Below are 22,395 nucleotides of genomic sequence, written 5' to 3'. Positions count from 1 at the left end.
AAAGTCGTCATCGTCCCACTCCAAGTCCTCTGGACTTCCGGTAACTCGAGGCACAAGAAAACAGCAAGGAATCAATGTGCTCCTTGACTTTTCCTGACGCGACGAGGGAGCGTCGGCATTTGAGGCCTAGTTCCACAGAGCCCAAATACTTCTATGCGACCGTGCCCCTCATCTTTGGGCAGCCCAACAACTTTGACAATGCCTTTGGGCCCTGCAGAGTTGGAGGAAGCCCCATCAGTGGCGTTATCCCCATTGTGATCCCCGACTCCGACACGAAGCCGGATGGCCATCACCTAACGCCGACTTTGACGCTGGCAGGAACTTTGCTCTTTGATCGGAGCCTGTGCCCTATTTCCTAGGGTTAGGCCTTGTGGAGGAATGGGAGGGGTCGCTGGACCCTGCAGAATACCTGCCCTACAAAGAAGAAGCTATGGACTGGAGTGAGGAACTGGGTAAAGCTAGTGAACTGGATTCGTCTCCAGATACTGATGTGCTTTCTCCCCCTACTGTGGCTATGGAGGAGGGAGTTTCATATGGAATGGCGGTATGGAGGGTGGCTGAGGTCCTTGACCTTCAGTTGGCCTCGGTGTCAGTCAAGACTAATATCTTGACGGAGGTCCTTGTAGGAAGATGGCTAATGCAGTGGCCACAGTTGTAGCACTGGTGAAATGAGCTCACAAGCCTTTAGGATGTTGCTTTTTCCCCAATGCATAGCATATTTTGATGCAGAGCATGACCCATCTGGAGATGGTCCACTTCTGCACCTCCCAACTGTAGGAAGCTGGCTTTTTATGCGGTAGTACTAATGTAAGGGCACATCATGCAAAAAGTACAGATGACGCTTATTGGTTTACAGGGCTTACATTCAGAATTTCAAGAGCTCTATTTGTAGTAGTGTGGTCGAGCAGCTTAGGCTTGTCAGAGGGTAGTGTTAAGCATTTGTTGTACACACAGAGTCAATAAATGAGACACACACTCAAGAAGAGACTCCAGACCAATTTAGAAAAGAATACAGATTTGTATATAATTTTAGACACCAAGATCATCGGAATCAGGAAAGTACTTTCGGAGTTATAGATTTTGTAGTATGCCAAAAATTAAATCATGGCTAGACAGGACCGCCCCAGGGACCATATGTCGGGAAACAGAACTTTTTGTAGCACCTGTGTCAACTAAAAATTCCTTTGCCTATCCTTGTAAATCCGCTTTGACATGAGGACCACACTGATCTACAGGTATGTGAACTGGTCCCTTACCCTGTCCCTGGCTGTCCTTGCTGTAGGACATGCCTGTCGCATCATCAAACTCATAATCGTCATTATAATACTATCCGTCCCTAGTGTTGTCAAAATAATTGTGGGAACGGCCCATAGAGGCCGTAGTGTTTTGCTGTCTATCGGTCCCACAACCTCTTTTCCCAGGACCCCTTCCTCGAGTCGACAAAACTTTTTGCAAAAGCACAGGGCACTGGCTGCGCCAGTGGCCTTCTTCTTTAGAGTAAGCACACTGATTCTGTCCCAAAGGTGTCGTGGGAGGCTGTCTAGTGCATGGAAGTTGTCTCCGGGGCCCCCGTCTTCTAGTGTTACCCCGATATGCCTGTTGCAATAATATCTTTGTCTTCAGATCCTCATGTTTCTTATTGTTTTTCTCTTTCTCTTCATTATCCCTATGCTCATAATATTGGGCCATATTTAGAATCACAGAGGGGGTGGGTGTAATGAAAGAGATGGAGTGATAGCCATAGAGACGGATGCACCCTGGGAATGTTGTTGTTGCTGATAGGGAACAACGGGATAAATGCGTTCCGGGACATATGGTGGCGGGGGTCGGGTATCTAACAAGGCCTCCATAAAGTTATCACCATCTAACCCTATAAGACTTATCAACGTGCAACCGACACATTCCATCCTCACATTCTATTCCCTTCTCCGTCTTATCCCTATTATAAGCTACAGCCTTTTGTGTAAGGGTATGCATATTTCTTTTTCTAGCATCTCTCTCAATTTTTAATCGCCTCCGCTTGGCCTCCTTCTGTCAAGTACGGAGAGAGTCAAACATAGACTGCCAACTGCGTCTTTTGAACAGCTGTTCATGAAGAAACCCTATCTTTTGTTCATCAAAGGCCACTGTAACTCTGCATTGTCCCTCATATATTTGTGCCATAATGTACTAAACATTATAGGGCCAAGGCCATGTTTTACATACATATCAAAATTAGGACTGCCCTCAGGACGTGCGGGCTGGGGCTCTTCCAACCGTGGATCTTTAGAACAACAGCGACAACACAAACTCCAAATCTTACTGAAACCAGGCATTGCAAAGAAAAGAAAAGCAAAATCGTTATTTTACCTGGAAAAGTATTTGAAAACACTTTTTACCAAAATAGTCCTTAGACTGAAACAAACCCAAATTACAGTGGTACCACATCCACATAGAACCGAAACAGACTCACCTGATATCAGAGGTACAGATTAAACCAGTTCTCCACTGCCAACTTCAGACCAAACAGTCAGATCAAGGGTTTTGCCATTCAGGACTCCAGTCGGAGTGACCACTGGGCAAGGCCACCCTCCGGTGGGACAGAGGTAGCAACTGAAGGAAACGAATCTCCTTGTGCAGGGATCCCTGAGCATCAGTTCGACCTGATAATGTCCCAAAAGGGATGAGTCACTGTCCCGATGGGGTACCTGTTCGGGCGCCAACTGAAAGAAATAACCCACTTAGGGTCATTTGGGTCACCTCAGACCACCTCTTAGCCTTCCATACCAAATGAAGAGTCGGAGAGACAGTGGAGAATATACACTAATAATTATTTATTATATTCGCTCAGAGCGGGACTCCATCTGCCCAGTCTCGAGAGAGTGCTACAGAGGGAACTGAAAGAAAGTCAGCATAATGATACATTATGTACATTAAATGGTTAGTTAAGGACACGCCCACGGTGGAATTTTCCAAGCAGATGTAGCTGGACAGGGAGAGTGAGAGAGAGAAACAAGGTTTCTGCTTTCATATCTTCCACAACTCAGTACGGTCCAAGGCCGTTTCACTCTGGGCTGCGATCAAACTGCCAGACAGGTGGGAGAGTTCTTTATTGCGGAAATGAAACTGAGCAAAGGGTATTTCTCGGAACTGGAAAAGATTCGTTTTGAACATTACACAAAATGGAGTCTAAAACAGAAAATGGTGCAGCGAATGCTATCTTATACATGGCATAATGTGAGCATCAATGGACCTAATCTAACAGTAAGTGGCATTTAAAAAGCTGGTTGGTGAAAGCTCTGGTAATGTAAACTATTATTCCTGTCTATTGGTTTGGTAAAAACATTGGTTTTAATGCCATTTGATGTTACCCTGATTAGTACAGCCACAAATGAGATTTTCTGCTTGTCAATTTGATGAGTAAAGGTTATATGTTTAATTTCTCTGATTGAGAGTTGCAATGTTATACTTAAATCCAGCTGGATCAGCCTTACATATTAAAAAGATGTAATCTATGAACTGTTTGTATAATATCAAATGTTTCTCCCATTGCTCATCCTAGAAAACTAAGTAATTTTCTAATTTTGCAATAAAAATATTGGTGTAGGATGGAGCTCCGGGAAAGTCCATTGAAGTTCCATTTCTTTAAAGAAAATAGCTGTCTTGCTGCTGAAAATGACTGAAATAAAGAAAAATTTAGTAACTCCATCCATAACACTTTAATTGCACCAATAGCATCCTGTCTTAATAGGGCCCACTCAACTACTTCCATTCCTTCATTGTGAGGGATTGATCTGTGTAACGCATTAGCATCTATTGTACAGAGCCACTAGTCTGCCATGTCTTCTGAAGACAATTGATTGATAGTGTTCAAGAAAGCTGTAGTGTCCTTAATGAATGATTGCTACTGTTGTACAATTGGTTGCAGAAAGTAATCCAGGTACCTTCCAAATAGGTTCATGAATCGACACACAGAGTGATACAATCGGTCAAAAGGGGGGGTTAGTTGGATGCTTGTGGACCTTGGATAGCATATAAAATTGCGGTCTACAAGGGTATTGAGTGAACAGATAATTGTCAGTGTGTCTATTGAGCATTTACCTGATGAACATAATAATCTCTGGCTTATTTACAAGCCCCTTGCGCCACTGGTGCCTCACATGGGGAAAAAGTGATGCACCTGCGGCGCAAGGGGCTTATAAATTAGCACTTCGGTGTCCATGACCACAAGGGCCCATCCTTTGTCTGCAAGCTGATATTTAAGATTTTTCTCATCTGTCAATGCTTCCAATGTGCTCTACTCTTTGTTGGGTATATTTCTTGGATGTGAGGCATCAAATTTCAGGTAAAATTGTAAAGAGAGTCTCATACACCCTCAAATCCATTACCAAGGAGTACGTTTCGGGAACATAGTTTAATGATTTGAACTTTATTATTTGTGCCATTTGACTTTTTCAGGTATACGCTGATTACGAGAGCAACCCTCAGCTTCGTCAAGCTATTGAGTTTTCATGCCGGCAATTTTACATCCTCCACCGCAAGCCGTTTGTGTTGCAACTTTTTGCAAGTGTGGCTCCGCTCCTGGAATTTCCGGTAGGCATACATCATTTGCACATATCTTTAACTTGAATGTTAAATACTTTATGATTTGACCATGAAAGCAGATAGTCTATCAGAAATTACCCTACATAATGCTATATCATTTGGGAAGCAATGCTAAATATAGTTGGATTAAGCTCTGAAAAGGGCAGGATGAAAAGCAGAGCCAGATATATCCTTAAAGATTACTGATCAGTGAAAAGTAGGGCTGAAGAACAGTCAAGTCTTACCTTACATTTTGTCTAATATTTAACGATGTACAAGCGCCACCACTATTTCAGCAAATCATGCCTTTTAGTGAATCTGAGGAGCCGATTTAGAGTTTACCAGACAGTGTTAGTACTGTTGCCATGGTGGAGTACTCTACTTCCACCATGGTGAGGGTACTCCATCCACCAAATTTAGAGATGTATGCCAGCCCGGCAGACATCTCTAGTATTTGCAGGAACCACCTTCATTGCCATTCCTGTCAATGCATTGAAAGTGTGCAGTGCTGCTCCATCAACATTAGGGCACCACACTGCGCACTTTCATTTTCTTTTTTTTATTTTCAAAATTCCAAAGAAATAATTTGTTTTTGAAAATAAAGAAAGCAATGATCCCCTCACTATGGGAGTTTTCTCCCATGGCATGTGGCTCATTGAAAAAAAATTCTTTGTGCTTATTGCCACATTTTGTATGGTGTTTGTAAAAGTAAAAACTGCCCACGTGTCCTCCCAGTCTAAATCGGGCGGACGGACAGATGGCCAAACCTCTGACGGGCCCTTACTCTGTTAGGCTGTCAGAAGGGTATATAGGCTGCAGAGATGGAGTAGTCTTGCCACTTCATACTGAATGTCCACACATCTGTCACTCAGGGCAGACCATCAATTTGTCAGAGAGGGTACTCTGTTGTCTTTGTGGCTGAGAACCCTGACAGTTAAACTCTAAATTGGTATAAGTTCCTTATAAACTAGTCTGCCTTCGATGAACTTTGATTGATGTGTTCCACTCGTAGCACTTTTCCCTTGCAATCCAAGGCAAGCACTTGTCGATCTGCTCAGTCATCTACTATGTGACCAAGAAAGGAAGAGTAGGATCCATAAAGCTTTGTGGTTATGCTATCATGTTCTCCATGATAGCAGTGTCATTAAATTAATTAACTTTAGATTATTTCTGTGGCTGTGCAGAAGATTCGCTTTACATAAAAAAACAAAAAGATTATTTATTTGTTAATGAATGAATCACATTTCCATAACTCCTTCCCACCTAGGACTACCAAAGTAACAAGGTACAACACACCGGAACTAAAACTTAACATACTATTCAATTCTAACCTATTTATTATTTTTTATCTTAATTTACATTATTTTTGTATTAAATTAAATGCTAATTATATTTTCCCTACCATGCTCCTCAAATCTAACAATGCTAACAACTGCCATCATCCCCAAAATATTTGCTTTGTGAAGGTATGGGTTAATTTTTGCCTTTTCCTCATGGCATCATTCCCTCCATTTTTCTCAACCCCAGAAGTTGTTTCTGTCAGGATAGCTGTCTCAGAATTGTGTAATGGTTAGAAATAAGTTACGGTTTAATGTCCGGTTGAATGGTTTTTACTCAGGGAATTTGTATAATTTCTGGGGATGAATACATTTTGAGGGGAATAATATTCTAAGCCACTGCTTGGATTTTTTCTTTCTTGTGGGACTTTGCTAGTTTAAAAGGAGCTAGCTCAGCAAAGGAACTAGGCGACCTGTGCTAAATTCATTTCTAGCTACCCCACCCTCAACACCTCTCTTTTGTCCCTCAATGGCTTATACAGAATTTCCACGGACACAGCGGCCAATATGTAGTCATATGGAGGTTACTTCAGTGTGTAAGGTACCTCAATGGCAAGCACATCTTGACCCTGAGCAGAGAAGCTGACTCTAGATTGAGGCAGGTGCAAAACTCTGCAGCTGTATTACTATGTAAGTCCAAAACCAACATCTGTGTATTTGCACCACTGCTAATGCAGACCGCAAGCTTCTTCAGCACCTGCTCCAGTACCGACACTCCCGTCCTCCCGCCTGCGGCCTTGCAATCCATTGGATATCTTGCAATCTCCATCGTCATACCCAACTCTAACTCGGTGCTGGACGGGCATGTCCTCTGAGTTGCAGGCAGTGCCTTTTCATTGACAGGCCTGGAGAAGGTGAAAAATGGGAGAGGTCAAATGACCCTTATGGGTACCAGCATCCTGTAGAGGACACGGAGGACAACTGGTATGAGTAGCTAGTGGAAGCAAGTGGGTAAGACACCTCACCAGACTCTGATTTGGTCTCTCCTACTACTTTGGCTATGGAGGAGGAAGCCTCCTTTACAATGGTGGTGCGGAGGGTGGCTGAGGTCTTGGATCTTCAATTGGCATTGGTGGCAGTCAAGACGAACGTCTTCACAGAGATGGTTCAACTGGGAGTTGCCCCCCCCCCCCACCCTTACTACCATTTAGTGAAGCCCTTACCAATATCCTACTTGAAGCCTGGTCCAAACCCTGCAATGGAACTCCTGTGTATAGGACAATTGCCCACCGCCATCGTTCCTGTTCCTAGGAACCCCAGTTTCCTCACCCAACACCCCACCCCTAAGGGCTTGTTGGTCCAAGTCTCCACTTTCGAAGTCAACCTTGGCTCGTTCTCTAGTACTCGACCTGATAGGGAGTCCAAGAGGCTGGATACCTTCAGTAAGAGGATGTTCTCTTCCACCTGCCTAGCACTGTGGTCGATCAATAATGCATTACTCTTGAGCCGATACACCGATACGATCTGGGTTTCGGTTGCGCAAGTGCTGTCCATGGTATCGGAGAAGGCCCGAACCACACTGCAGATGGCAGGGTGTAGGAAAGTAGGATCGGCTTTCATGGTTACCCACACTTTTTGCTTGGTATCAGTATGTTTTTGACCTAGTCTGACTTGGATCCTGCAAATCAGGACCCCAGCAATTGTGCTCTCTCCCTAAAATTGACCATGGTAAGTACTTTTGTACATCCGCAATTGGCTACTGGTGTACCCTTGTAAGTGTCTAGTATATGGTACTAAGGTACCCAGGGAATAGGTACACCAGGGGTCTCCCATAGGCTGCATCATATATTGTGCCACCCATGGTAGTCTACTCAAACTGTGACTACAGGCCTGCCATTGCAGCCTGTGTGAGTTGGTGCTTGCACCTCTCACAACTAATATTAGTTTTCTTATATTTGAGGTCACTGCACTTAAAACCTATAAGTCACCAGTATGGCAGGCTCTTTGGCCCTACGGGCAGGGTGCTTGGTTATAAGTGTGAGGGTGCCCCTGCATAAGCAGGACACCCCTACAAACCCCAGAGTCAATTTCTCAGGCTTTATAAGTGCAGTCAGCCATTTTAATACATATAATCGACATCAGTCATTACGAGATGTCTAACTATATAGTGGGACAAATGGATGTAAATCGATAATAATGCATTCTGGGAAGTGCAGTTCAAACGTTTGATATAGAAGATACAGTGTTGTGACATAACAATACAATGAACTTCAATGAAATAAAAGTGGAGTACTTTGATTTATTTAAAAATAGAGGGCCCGATTCACAGAACAAACTTAAGACAAAATCCTAAACTTAGTACCATTTTGGTATTCACAGAATGCACTTACTACTTCTGGTATTCACAGAATGAACTTACTACTTTTGTGATTCACAGAATAAACTTACTACTTTTGCTATTCACAGAATGGATTTACGACTCCTAACTTTACGTCCGCACTCGGGCCGGAAATTCCGGCCCGGGGGCGGAGCTTCCGGGCCGGAGGCGGGGCTTCCGGGCCGGAGGCGGAGCTTCCGGGCCGGAGGCGGGGCTTCCGACCCGAAGGTGGGGATTCCGGCCAGTTGCGGAGATCCGCCACTGGCCGGAATCCCCACCTCCGCTCCGCCTCCGCCCCGGAAGCTCCGCCTCCGCCCCGGAAGCTCCGCCTCCGCCCCGGAAGCTCCGCCTCCGGCCCGGAAGCTCCGCCTCCGCCCCGGAAGCTCCGCCTCCGGCCCGGAAGCTCCGCCTCCGGCCCGGAAGCTCCGCCTCCGGGCCGGAATTTCCGGCCCGAGTGCGGACGTAAAGTTAGGAGTCGTAAATCCATTCTGTGAATAGCAAAAGTAGTAAGTTTATTCTGTGAATCGCAAAAGTAGTAAGTTCATTCTGTGAATACCAGAAGTAGTAAGTGCATTCTGTGAATACCAAAATGGTACTAAGTTTAGGATTTGTCTTAAGTTTGTTCTGTGAATCGGGCCCAGTGAGAACTACAAATAACTTTTTGAAACCCATTGGGAACTTGCAAGGCAGTGCCCTGGTGACATACCCCACACACATGGGGATGCAGCCAGGTTAATTAGTATACACTCTGGTTCAGAGAGTGATATCCTGGAGCACGGCACACCTCTACAAATTCTATGCAGACCACAGCTGTGCGCGCACTGACATCATAGTAACTATATAGTGGCCACACCGATCATGTTGGAATCGTACCTCAAAACTGATTCCAGTGTTGGAAGTATGATCCCATGTACTGGGGAGCTCCCTGGGATACCCACCTGTACTCCCTGTAACAGCCTTTAAGGGTCTGACAGCAAGCGTGTACTGCTGCTGACCACAGATATGATTCTGCCCTCCTGCTACTGAGCCAAGCTCAGCTCGAGGAGTGGAAGGTAGAACAATAGGTTTCCTGTCGGAGGGAGGTGTAACCACCTTCCAGACATGACTTAGTGTATTGAGCTGGGGTTGGAGCGCTTGCCAGCACCACCAGACTGCACTGAAGGGCACATTTGGTGCCCTCCTTGCATACTCCAGTTTGAACCTGTTCAGGGAGCCCTTGACTCCCACTCTGGTGCAAGGACATGGGAGTTTCCTCCCCTCTGTCCAACCCCTCCTCCTGGAGGGACAATTCAACCATCTGGACACTTGGACTTCGCCTGGAACCGAGACTGAAACAAGGAAGACTTCTGATGCCTGCTGTTTTGCAAGTCTTCTTTCTCGTCTGTGTTTCATCCAGGTTCTTCAACAGACCTGTAGGGCATCAAGGATACCCAAAGTAATCTCCCTTGCAGTGAAGGAGTCACTCCACTGCATCTGCAGGAACCGTAACGAGGGAGACTGGTGTGCTGCTCCTGTCATTCTATAGACTTCCCGAGGCACAGCAACAAAGGTGGTGGTTCTACAACTCCCTCAAGGCCTGACCTAGCCTCTCTGCAATTTTGAGGCCTGTATCCCTCTTCGGAACCGCTGGGACCTAACCCCTGTGCACCGCGTCGACTTGCCATTGCATAAGCTTGTTGGCTCTGCACTCCAGAAATCTTCGGGCTACAAGAAGCTCCAGCCTCTCTTCCCTCCAAGCTCAGCATCCTCACCACATCTTCTGCACCTTGGGCCTTTGCTCTTGATGAGCTGTTCGAGGTCCTCTTGTGACTGCTCTGCCTTCGGCCTTTGGGTCATCCTGAGGGTCTCCTCCTGCTTCAGTGGGCTCCTCTGCTTGCTCGGGCCTGCTCTGCCTCTCCTGCTGTTGGTGAGTTCCTTGCTGGTCCTAACGTTGCTCCTTCTTCATTCTCAACGCTAGTTGCGACTCCCTAAGCTTATTGGTGCTCCTTCCGGACTCTGACAACCTAGTCCCCGACACCCGACAAGGGGCAGCGCTGCACGGCTCCTGGTCTTCCTCAGCATCACCTTTCAGCTGCAGCAACAAGGCCACGTCAACTCTTGTGAACCATCCGACATTGGTGGGCATTGCTCTTCCGTGTCTCCTTGTCAATCCTGAGTAGCATAGATTCTGTCCCCTCTGCTTGCAGGTTCTTCACTTCCAGAATCAACCCTTGGATTCCACTGGACTTCTTCACCTTCTTCTCCAGAGGCATTTTTGTTCAAGTCTTCCATTGTCATCTATAGAGGTTTCCGACGTCCCTTCACCCCAATGCATCTGGCTTCACTGGTGTAGGTAAGCTGGTTCCTGGGGCATACATGGGTGGGTTGGCTCTCCAACCTTCCGTCCTCCAAGGGAATTCTTTGGGGTCCCCTGAGAAGGGTTCTTCTGCAAAACTGCAACCGCGACTTCTCCATTGACATCCATTGGCCACGCTGCTTTGTTTCCACTCTGCACACAGCCTCCGTGGGGTACTGGGTACTTACCATTGGGGTTCCTTGTGTTCCCTGCTCCTTTGGTTCTTACGGTCCAAGTCCCGTCCTCTAATGCAAATTGCATTCCACTTTCTTATTATATGGGTTGGTCTTCCCCTGGCAACTACTTAATTTTGTGCTGTTTGCATTATTGAATTTGAAGTATTGTGGTGCATTGTGTTGATACCTCTGAGTAGGAGCTACACCAATATGTTAGTGAGTTTTATATAATCAATATCAGTATTTTTATATGTACACTGTGTGGTTCTCTTTCATTTAACTTACACCATAAGGTTGAACTGGTTAAACAAGCTGCTTAACACTCCTTCATGATAAGCCTCTTTAGGAGCTTTCTATGGATATCAAAAACCCCTAAAATCACCATAAATGAAATTAAATTGCAATGTATAAAGCTCTCTAGTACTCAAAGGTGTCTAGGTGCTGACAACTTCTTTCAGAAAAGGGAAAAAGGAAATCTAATCCAGGAAGGACAATAGACAAATGATGTGATGTATCAGTATGGCCATACCTATTTATTAAACTGCCAGGTCTTAAGGGCCTTTCGGAAGGTCAATAAGTTAGTCATTTTTTTTAAGTTCAGGGGCATGGAATCCAATAGTTTGGTAGTTACCACGACAAAGCTTCTACCACCCCAAGTTTCTTAACTTTTGGAACAACCAAATTAGCCAATGATGAAGATCTTAGTGATCTTGAAGGTATATGCCACTGGAAAAAGTGCCCTATGTATTCCGGGCTTTCATGGTGCAGGGCCTTGAAGCTATACAGAGAGCTTTAAACTTCACCCACTTCTTCACCGGAAGCCAGTGGAGTAATGGGACAGTGTGGTGGACAGATTCATATTTAGTTTTCCAAGAAGTAGTCTTGCTTCTGCATTTTGAACCATCTGTAGCTTGTGCAAAGATTTTGTATGTGATCTAAGGAGTAGTTCACTGCAGTAATCAGTTTTCGAAAAGACGAGTGCATAGATCACTGCCTTGCCCAAGTCCACTGGAATAAGTGGGATAAAAACATTCTGAGTGTTTTAAACATTAGAAAACAAGATGAAGTGATGGCGTTTACATGTCCTTCAAAAGAGAGTTTGTCATCAAAGTGAACTCCCAAATGTTTCACTTTAGCGACAGGGGTCGTGAGTTTGGGGACCAGAACAATGTGCGATTATCAAAAAGCACACGTTCGGTTTTATCCGAGTTCAGTTTCTGACAATTGTTTGACATCCATCTCCCAATTTGTTGCATGCAGTCATGGAAGCAAATGGCGGTCCTCTCTAGATCTTCTTTGACAGACACCACAATTTGGGTGTCATCAGCATAGAGGACTACCGTGAAACCGCAGTTTTTAATCGGTTGCGCTAATGGTGTTACGTACAAGTTAAAGATGGTTGGACTCAGTGCTGATCCTTGTGGTACCCCACAGGGTAGTTCAGAAGGATAGGATCTACTTCCATTTAGTCCTACGAATTGCTCTCTATCTGAAAGAAAGGATTGAAGGAGCTTAAGAGCCTTGTCTCTTTTACCTAAGGAAAAAAGATGTTTGATTAGAAGACTATGGTTCACTGTGTCAAACGCTGCTGACAGGTCTAACAGGATCAAGTCATCGTTACCTCCACTATCCAGTGTTTTTCTGATATGCTCTGTGGCAATAATCAGTGCCAGTCCAGTACTATGCTGGCTTCTGTAGCCAAATTGTGACGAATCCAATAATACCTGATTTTGGATAAACTGTGAGAACTCAATGTTTATAGCTTTCTCCACCATCTTTGCAGGGAAAGGAAGACGAGATATGGGTCTGTAGTTACTGGGATTGCTAGCGTCAAGATTGGGCTTTTTTAGAAGAGGAAGAATGGAATCAATTTTCCATTTTTTTGGGAAGTATCCTAAAGAAAACATTTGATTAAAGATGGTTAAGAGATAGTCTGGAAGAAGATATGAAGCTAGGTGCAGAACTCTAGGGGGTCAGGGATCAAGGGGTGACCCTGATTTGATTTGACCAAAGAGTCCAGCAACCTGTTCTTTTGTGAGAGGGGTAAATGATTGAAAAGTACCACACCTATGCGGCCGATGTTTTTGGTCTGTGGAAGCTAAGTTAGCTCTGAACCTATTGTTGGTGAGGTTCCCGGTATCAATCGGCTTATCCTCTTGCATGGTTTCAGACCCTCAAGCATCGTCAGAGGTCTGACTCATGGCAAAGATCTTGAAAATGTCTACTACTTTATCTTTAAACAAAATGGCTAATCTATTACAGAACGATTTGTCCACATTGGGGTTTTTAGCTTCTGGGAGTTTACTCAATTTGGTCACTGTAGCAAAAAGCTCTTTAGGGATATTAATAGCAGTTTGGATTTTATTAATAAAATAACTAGTTTTGGCTTTAGTCAGCAATTTTTTGTAAGTCTGAATCATCGCTTTGTATGATGTTTTGTCTTCTATCTTATAGTTAGCCCACCAGTTTTTTCTAATCTTCTACAGAGTTGTTTGTGGGTTCTAAGTTCTTCGTCAAACCAGGATTCCGATGGCGAGGATCTGATATTATTGTCAAGTTTTAAAGAAGCAAGTATATTAATACTTGAATTGATCCATTGGTGATACGATTCTGTTTCTGCGTCTAGGTCAGATATTGCTTTTGGCATAGATCTAATTAGAGAGTCAGAGAACTGGTCTGCAGAGATTTTATGTCATAGACGGTAATTAGAGACAGGTGGAACCAGGATCTCTTCAGAGAGATGATTTACCAAGATTAAATGGACCATCCCTGCACTGTGGTCTGACCGTGTAAGTGTTAAGGTACAGGAGACCTAAATAAAGGTGCTATCTGAGAAAATGCCATCTAATGTATGCCCCCCCGAGTGAGTGGGATCTTCTACTAACTGTTAGAGTCCCAAGAGTGATAGAGAGGCTATGAGATCATTAGTATCTTTATCCTTACTATTCTCCAAGTGAAAATTAAAGTCACCCAAAATGGTGAAGTCAGAAGAGTTGACTTTGATGTCCCATAGTGTGTTATTCCTGTCTAAAAATAAGAATTATGGGGCCAGGAGGTCTGTAAATAAGAGCCCCATTAAAGGAGTAGTGATTCGAAAGAACTATATTGAAGGCAAGCGCTTCGTAATCTGTTGTACTAGGCGAGGGGTCATACCTGAATTTAAACTGATCTTTATATAGAATCGCCAATTCCCCCACCCCATTTGCCTGTCCAATTAAGTCTTACCAGAAAGTATCCAGGTAGTTAGGGTGGCTGTAAAAAGATCTGGGCCTGATGAGGAGTCAAGTCAAAATAACTTTATTTTGAATCCAAAAAGGAATCATAAAAGTATACACATATAATAAAAACAATACACACATATTAAAAGAGATACCCAAAAATCCAAAATACAATAAGGATTTTTTAGCAGTATATTAAAAATAACATTTGACAGGTAAATCCATTATAAAATATTATCACTCGCTGACTTCAGTAACGGTTTCTAATGGCAAGGGCCGATCTAATAAAGCTCAATACAGCATTACAAATACTTGGGGTGGACAAGGATAATAAATGTTCATACGCCTCTCTGTAAAAACTGGAACCAAAAGATACCAAGACTGGTTTAAGAAATCTATTTCTTGGAGCTTTATACAGTGCACAGAATAAAATACAATGGATGGTGCTTTGCAAAACTCTGTTATTACAAGGGCACAGAGGCAAACTCTTGAACCACCCCCCTTGCTTTGGAAATGCAAGTAAAAAATTTAAAGTGCTAATGCGAAACCTTGTCAGATAGAAACGCCATTGCGATTGAGTAATACAAAATAAATAAAATGGGCAAGACAGCTTACCCCTCAGGTACAATTGATACTTGCTAGAATGTAAGGTACCAAGGTTATGACGATAGGCATTTTTTATCAAGGGCTTAAAGTCCTTACCAATCTGGTCTGGGCTATCAAATATATTATTTAACCCAATCTTATAAAAAGTATCCCTAACATACAAGAGCCAAGGGATCTTCATACAATGGTCAAGTTTAAGACAGTCCTGCAAAATTTCCTGTGATAGTTTTAGATCTTCAGACTGCCAAACTTTAGCCCATAACAATAGGAGAGACACATGTATGATGTCGCTGAGATACTCAATGCCCACCTCCCCATGACAGAAATTATTCGAGGTTCCCGATGGAACGGCTAGGAGACGCTTTATAAAAGTATTCTCCATAACCTGTAGCTTTCCAATATTATGAGAACCCCACACTCCAGCACCGTAGGTTGCAACCGAGACACACTTGGCTTTATATAAGGCTATTAGGGTAGGTACTGGTTTTTGTCCTAATTTGTTGGCAAATCGAAAAAGGGCTTCAGCAGATTGTGAAAGTTTTTGGGCCCGAGCTATTATCAAAGTATCCCAATTCAATTTCTTATTAAATAAATTGCCCAAATAATTAAAATTGTCAACCTTCAATATAATAGAGTCCCTCACCCTATATCTACGTGTTTTGACACTTTTCAAACCGCAGGTCATGGCGAAGGATTTAGTAAAGTTGACTTTCAGGTCTAAACTCCCCATAAACTTCTCAAAGGCATCCAAGCAAAGCTGCATGCCATTAGCAGTCAGTGTCATTAAAACCGTGTCATCTGCATATGACAGCATTGGTAACCTTTTACCATTGGCCTGTGGAAAATCAGCACCAGACTCCAGCAAAAAACTTTCCAGCCCGTTAGTATAGACCAGGAATAAAAAGGGAGCCAAGATACATCCCTGGCGCACACCCTCGGTCGATGGAATGGGTTTAGTTTTTTCCCCACCCGGGCCATAACGAATACTAAATGTAGTAGCAGCGTGTAGTCTACGGAGCAGAGACACCAATGCCTCTTCAAATCCCATAGTCTCCATCATCTGCCACAACTTGGCCCTACATACCGTGTCAAAGGCGCTAGACAAGTCCATGAATGCCAAGTGGATGGAACTATGCTTGGCACTCATGTACTTGCCCATAATTAGCGCCAAATTTAAGCACTGTTCGGTGGTTCCCTTGCCCCTTCTAAACCCATATTGGGAGTCTACAATGAGACCAGCTGTATCCGCCCAGGTTTCAAGACGTGCCAATATCACCCTGCCCATTAATTTACAGGTCGTATCTAATAGTGAAATCGGCCTGTAGCAGCACGGGTCCGATTTATTGCCCTTTTTAAAAATCGGAACCACTAGAGCATCTTTCCAAGAGGCTGGGATAAATCCAACCACTATTGCTCTAAATACATTTAGTATGAGTGGCACCCATACATCCAAATTATATTTAAAGAAGTCCAAGGGCACTGCATCTGGCCCTGGGGCCTTTAAAGCGGAACCTTTGCATAGAGCACTCCTTACCTCATCAAGAGTCAGTGAGGCACTAAGCTCTTAGGCTGTCTCCTTATTAAAATTACCAACATCCACCATATCAGATAATTTTACCTCCCTTGGATTAAAAATGTTGCTATAATGTACTACCCAGGAGTCTTCAGTTATTTGCACTTGTATTACCTCCTTATCATCAGATTTTAAAAAAGGTCAGTTTATAACCTTCCAGAAAAGGCTAGTATCCCTCAACTCCACAGCTCTAATAAGATCCTCCCAAGCCTTGGTCTTTAATTCGTTTTTCCGCTTCTTGATTGCAACTTTATATTTCGTCCTGGCCGCTCTAACCAGGTCTCTATCAAGCGGCACTTGTTGTAAGGCCTTAGTTAAGCTTGTTTGGGCAGCAGAGCATTCTGCATCAAACCATTTGAGGCCCCTTTTTTGGCCCCCGCCTATTGTTTTTATCAGGTGAGAAGCAATTTTACCCAAAAGAGCCTTAAAATTATCAATAATGAGGAAAGGATCAGACATGGGCGTTAAACATATTTCAATCCCTATCTTATTTTCCTTAAAAATATCTGCCTCCAATTGCCCCACATTTACCTTATCCCACCTAACCGTAACCCCCCGATTTTTATTATATTTTCTCACATGTTCTGCGGGCTGAGTTTTCCGAATGGGGGAGCAAATGTTCACAATTAAAGGATTATGGTCGCTGGCAGGGTTTGCAACGATACTAAAATCCTTTACAAAATGGGCATAACCCATGGATAGTATAACAAAATCTATTGTACTTACTCGACCCCCTGAGCCATGGAAAGTAGGGATGGCCAACTGATCAGAAAAACTCAACATCTCCATAATACATAGGTCATTGTTAATAATAATGCTATTCAAGGCATCCCCCTGCTTTGAATGGGTAAAGTGGGCCATGGGCTGGTCGTTACTATCCACCAAACCACAAGCTTTAGTACCACTAAATTTGCACAATAAGCAATTAAAATCGCCCATCCATACAATAAAAAGGGGAAAAACCTTATTTGTTATCTTAACAATTTCCTCCTGTAATTTTTCTATAACCAAAATGTTATGTTGGTCAAATATGTTATAATACCAGTTTATCAAAAGTAAGGGAACAGAAAACAAGCCCCTAGTCATAAGTAACTGGTACCAAACAGATTCAACTAGCCTAACCACCTGAATTTGGCTACATTTTACAGAGATAGCTGTGAGAAGCCCCCCCCCTTTGCTCTCCCTGCTTGTGAGGGTTCTGCATGAACATTCCACATTTGAAAACCATCCAGGGTTGGATCTCCAGTACTCCAGGTCTCCTGGAGGCATACCATATCAAAAGTTTTGATATATTACAGCCAAACTGGGTCATCCAATCTCCGGGAAAGACCAGCTACATTCCAGGATATCATGCGAAAATTATCTTCCATCGCCAAGATCCCCCCTCCACCCTGTTGCCCTTTTCCAGACAGTTTGATTACATCAGACTCACTCGTTATTGTCTCCTTTACAAGGCTAGTTTCTTCAATGCAGGATACCACAATGCCTTTGCAATTAATTGGGTTTTCCCCTCCTGGTGGATCTAAAGTAAAGTTGAGGTTTTACTTGCCAACAAACCCCTTATTAGGTTGGTCACCGTCATACAAATATTCACTGTTAGATAGTAATTTAACAATTAACCCATTTAAAGGCATAATTACGTTTCTATCCGACATTTCCCAAGGGGTCACAACATTCACCAGATCAAACCTATCCAAACCCAATAAATTAACATTAACATTGTCTATATGATCATCCTCCACCCCTCTAGGAGTGGAAATCATCATAGGAAGTCAATCCACCCCCTCTAAGCCCGTGAGTGGCTCAAACCGGTTCATTAACGGGAAGAAATGTGGAAAATGTGGAGCATGAGCTACCCCTCCTGGTCTATATGACCCAAACGCTGGTCCCCAGGCAGGGGTCTTTGGCCCATAGGGATGGTCGTTATTCGAATGAGGATAAAAATAGTGTAGATCAATAGACTGGATATCCCCCAGGCGACCAAATCTGGGTTTCCTGCATATATATTTAACAGCCCAAGTATCTCTGAGGTTAACAATTACACAATCACCCTCGAGATCCTTGGTGCTATGCCCTATCCAATGTACTCTCCTTACACCTATAATCTCCGTATTTGTCCCTGGGGGTAGCCTTCTATTTCTCCTGAGCCAGTATAAAACCATATTTTTTAAATCTCCATCAGATTCTTTAGCATTTGGACCAAGTTCAGGAACCCCTGTTAAAATAACCACAAAAGGAATTGAATCTGGAGGGAGGTTTACACATAATGACTTCTTCCTAATGTGCTGAGTACCCATTGGGGCGGCAGTATGAGTTGTAGTCAACCCTTGTATTAAAATAGGAGATTTTTCTACGGGGACCAACCGAGTTACGTTCGCTACAACAGTTAACCCCTGGGCCGTGCCTTTAGATTTTAAAGCTGGCAAGGCATTCGGGATAGCAGTAAGTACTGGGGTTACCGCTTTGGAGATGTTAGGAGCTTGTTTCACAGTCCCAACTATACCCTTATTTTGCTTCCCACTTTTAATCAATGAATCTATTTTCAACATATTCCCTTTAGCGATGTCCTCTAATTTATCTAACTTTCCCATGATTAACTTCAATCGGTTAACCACAGGCATTAATAGGGATTTAACTAATATTTCCATTTTTGGAAAAATGCCCTCAATTAAGGGTTCTTGAGTCTGGGAAACTATTGTATTATCCACTAGGTTAGTCTGGTTTCCCTCCTCAGTTAGTGGCTCTAAAAGAGCCCGTGACATATGCTTTATTGCCCGTCTATTTGCCCTCATTCTCCTAGCATTCCCGCCCTTACTTTGACCACCCCTTCTCTTCTTTCTCACCTGTTTAGGGCTTACTGAACTAGTTTCAATCTGCTCTACCAGATCTAGCTCTGAATCTTCTTGTAATTGAGAAGCATGTTTGGGGGTTGAGGATAGATTAGGTGATTGGGTTACAAAACTTACTAGATCCAAAGACGGGCTAGAAGCAATTCAATTTGGTGCATTATCCGCAAGACGGTCATCCACCACTGCGTCTAGCGCACAGGGAATCGGGCTTGCGATTATTAAGGGGGCCAACTCAACACGTTCAGCTGGGGTTACAGCAGCTCTAATTGTCCCTAAAGTGAGAGGCGTTTTTCTGCAAGTGCTATTTCTTTCTCTATGATTTTTGTGGTTCGTGTGAAAAAGTCATCAATGGTGCCCATCACTACCCCAGCGTTTGTTTTAATGGCAACTACTCTAGTTTTCCCTGAGCGTAAGGCCATCGTAACATACACACCCTACCCTTTACGGCTAATTAACAAATATAATACCTTCCCTATTCAATACCACCCACAAAATCTACAATAATGTCTTATGACTATTTTACCAATATTTTGCCAAATAAAATGGCCCCAGGTGGCCACAGACGGTCCGTCCTTGGCCTGGGATCCTCCCGTGTGCTCAATGTGCACAGGGGGCGAGGCAAGCAGGGAGAGCCAAGTTGGCCAGGCAGGGACTCCTGGGAAATGGAGTCCCTGCAGCAGCTCTCGCAGCCCTGCTACTAGCAGTCCTTCAGTCCGATGCACCAAAACTTCCCTGATGATGCGGGTCCAACGAGGTATGGCGCAGGGTGACGAGCTGAAAGGGTCCAGAAGGTGCAGTCCACAAAAAAGCAAGGTCGCCACACACAAGGGTTCCCGCAGGCAAAGGAGCGAAGGAGTTTTAATCACTTAGAGCGCATAGAGGGCAGAGTAAGCAGGGAGAGCAAGGAGAGCGGGCCAAGTGTAGCAGGTTGGCCAGGCAACAGTGCTCGCAGCCCTGCTATTATCCCTCAGCAATACTCCAAGCAGCAGCAGCACAAAAGTCCGATGTTCCCACTAACTTTCCTTGACGAAACGGGACCCGGCGAAGGTCCGGCGAGGTATGGCGCCCGAAGAGGTATAACGAGTATGGCGCCTGAAGAGACCAGAAGGATCCACTCCACTCCACATCTCCGAGCTCCAAGTCCGAGCTTCGGATTACAGGTTTCGGGTTTCGGGTCTCGGGTTTCGGGTTTGCAGCAGCCTTCCGTGCTGTCCCCCCCAGGCCCGCGTCCGTGTCCGCTCCCCTCTCAAGCTCTCCTCCCTGCATGCACAGCGCAGCTTCCGGCAGCCTACTCACTAAGTCGCATACTGCTTGAATCCAGGGGGTTGCAGGACTGTGCCTGATGAGGAGTCTGCCCACGTCTCCGTAAAGAAAGCAAGATCTAAATTGAAGCTATCCAGACAATCTGCCATTTCTACTGCACTTTTCACCAGAGAGCGAACATTTACGAGCGTACATTTGACTATCTTATTGGGCGGAGAGCGGGGTCTCATCGATTTATCCAGTATAAGTGAATCGATTTAATTACTGGTCATACATTATAGGATGAATCATCAAGTGGTAGTAGTGTAGGACCAGAACAGGTATAGCCTGCTGAATTTAACCCAAGTAGCTCGTCCCTGGAATATCTACAGAAGGCCGAGGGCTGGGAGGCAAAACCGGCAGGGGGACTGTCGCTGGGCACAGTCCGGGCGCAGATTGGCGTAGCTGGGCTTGACTTTGGCGCACCAGCGGTGCGCCCGCAGCAGGGACGCGCTGTCAGTCCTGTTTTGAACCCTGGCATCAAGGGGCATAGTGAGGGGTGTGGCGGAAGCGCTGCTATGCGCGTTTCGGAAAAGATTATACTAAAATGGTGAGGGCAAAGCAAACTAAAAACAGGATCCAGCAAACCCTACTGACCTGCACAAGTTCCTTTGTGTAGAGTTAGCTACTGGTAACAAAGATTAATCCAAAATTAACAGGACAACATAAATCATAAAAACAAGTTTTAAAACATTGGTAGTCACCATTCCAAGATGGCACTACAAGAGCCAGGCACCTCCCAAAACCGCACGCTTGTGCAATACAAGGAAAGAAAAAGGTTGCACAGCAGGATAAACTCCTACCAGAAATGTGCACGGATGCGCTGTCGGTTCTGTTTTGAACCCCGGCATCCAGGGGCGTGGTGAGGGGTGTGGCGGAAGCGCTGCTATGCGCGTTCCGGAGGAGATTACACCAAATTGGTGAGGGCAAAGCAAACTAAAAAGAGGGTCCATCAACCCCTACTGACTTCCACATGTTCCCTTGTGCAGAGTCAGCTACTGGTAACAAAGATTAATCCAAAATTAACACAGGAGAACATAAATCATAAAAATAAGTTCAAAAACATTGGTAGTCACCATTCCAAGAGAGCACTACGGGAACCAGGTACCTCCCAAAACTGCACGCTCATGCAATACAAAGAAAGAAAAAGGTTGAAAAGCAGGACAAATTCCTACCAGAAATCTGTGTGCATGGTGCATTACTTATGTAAGTGTGCACCATATACTAAGCCAGCCTCCTACACAGGGACACCTCAAATTTCATCCTCAGATGTGGACTGGATATGACAGACTCACTCGGTAGAACAATTTAATAGTCAGTGAACCGTAGGTGCCATTCTTGGCTGAAAACAACTGACTTTTCGAGGTATGTCCAAGCTTCGCTCATGGACATGCTCTTTGATGCCTCTCGCCTTTTTGACGTTAACTTTAAGGACAGTGTTTCTTGAATATGAATTTACTTTGAAAAAACAAAAGACAAGAGGCGTTTCGCAAAATGGAATAGTTGGTTTAATTAAACAGTTCGGCCGTTAGCACAGTTACAGAAGCAGGTCTGAGGACTGCCTCAAAGTGCAATCAATCTGAGCATATTTTTATTTAGTTTTTGGGTATCATAAAAATACTTCTGGCGAACCTTGTTTGATAAAAGAATGTGGGCCTTGTCTGTGGAGTCGTAAATAAGGCCCCTAATAACAAATGCAGGTGGACCTCGACCTTGCTTGGACACAATGTGGGCCAGTGGGTAATGTGTCCAGATGTCCAGCATGAGGGCGTGATCACTGTTTGTACTGTCTCCTGTGTCCTGATTGGCTGAGTGTTCCTAACTTCATGTGGCATCAGACTTTATGGTGTTTTGGGAATGGGCATTCCCCTTCGGCCATGTGTGCTTCATTTGGGACAATTTCCCTGATCCATTGTGATGTTGCTGCGGTTATCTGGGTGATGGACCTGAGTTTCCTGTTGCACGTTTGTCTGCTGGCTATCTGCCACCCCACCTGTGACCTGTCAATCAGTTACCTCGGGCCTAGGCTGCAAAGCTTGCCAGACCATGTATTTCTGAATCTGGGCTGATGGAGAGTTCATGACGGGCGAATTTGTTAATAGTGATGCAATTTCCTTTG

The 22,395-nt window shown here is 44.3% G+C and overlaps 1 protein-coding gene across 1 annotated transcript in view; it reads left to right on the top strand.

Moving 5' to 3' along the window:
• UNC80 (unc-80 subunit of NALCN channel complex) overlaps positions 1 to 22,395 on the top strand; it is a 3,271,126-nt gene that overhangs the window by 2,138,902 nt on the left and 1,109,829 nt on the right. The window contains exon 45 of the mRNA XM_085648598.1: positions 4,438 to 4,572. Coding sequence (XP_085504724.1) covers positions 4,438 to 4,572 — 135 coding nt within the window. The remainder of the gene's footprint in view (positions 1 to 4,437; positions 4,573 to 22,395) is intronic.

The sequence above is a fragment of the Triturus cristatus genome, chromosome 3_2, assembly GCF_964204655.1.
Source record: "Triturus cristatus chromosome 3_2, aTriCri1.1, whole genome shotgun sequence".
Taxonomy (NCBI): domain Eukaryota; kingdom Metazoa; phylum Chordata; class Amphibia; order Caudata; family Salamandridae; genus Triturus; species Triturus cristatus.
This window is presented reverse-complemented; position numbering and strand designations above follow the sequence as displayed.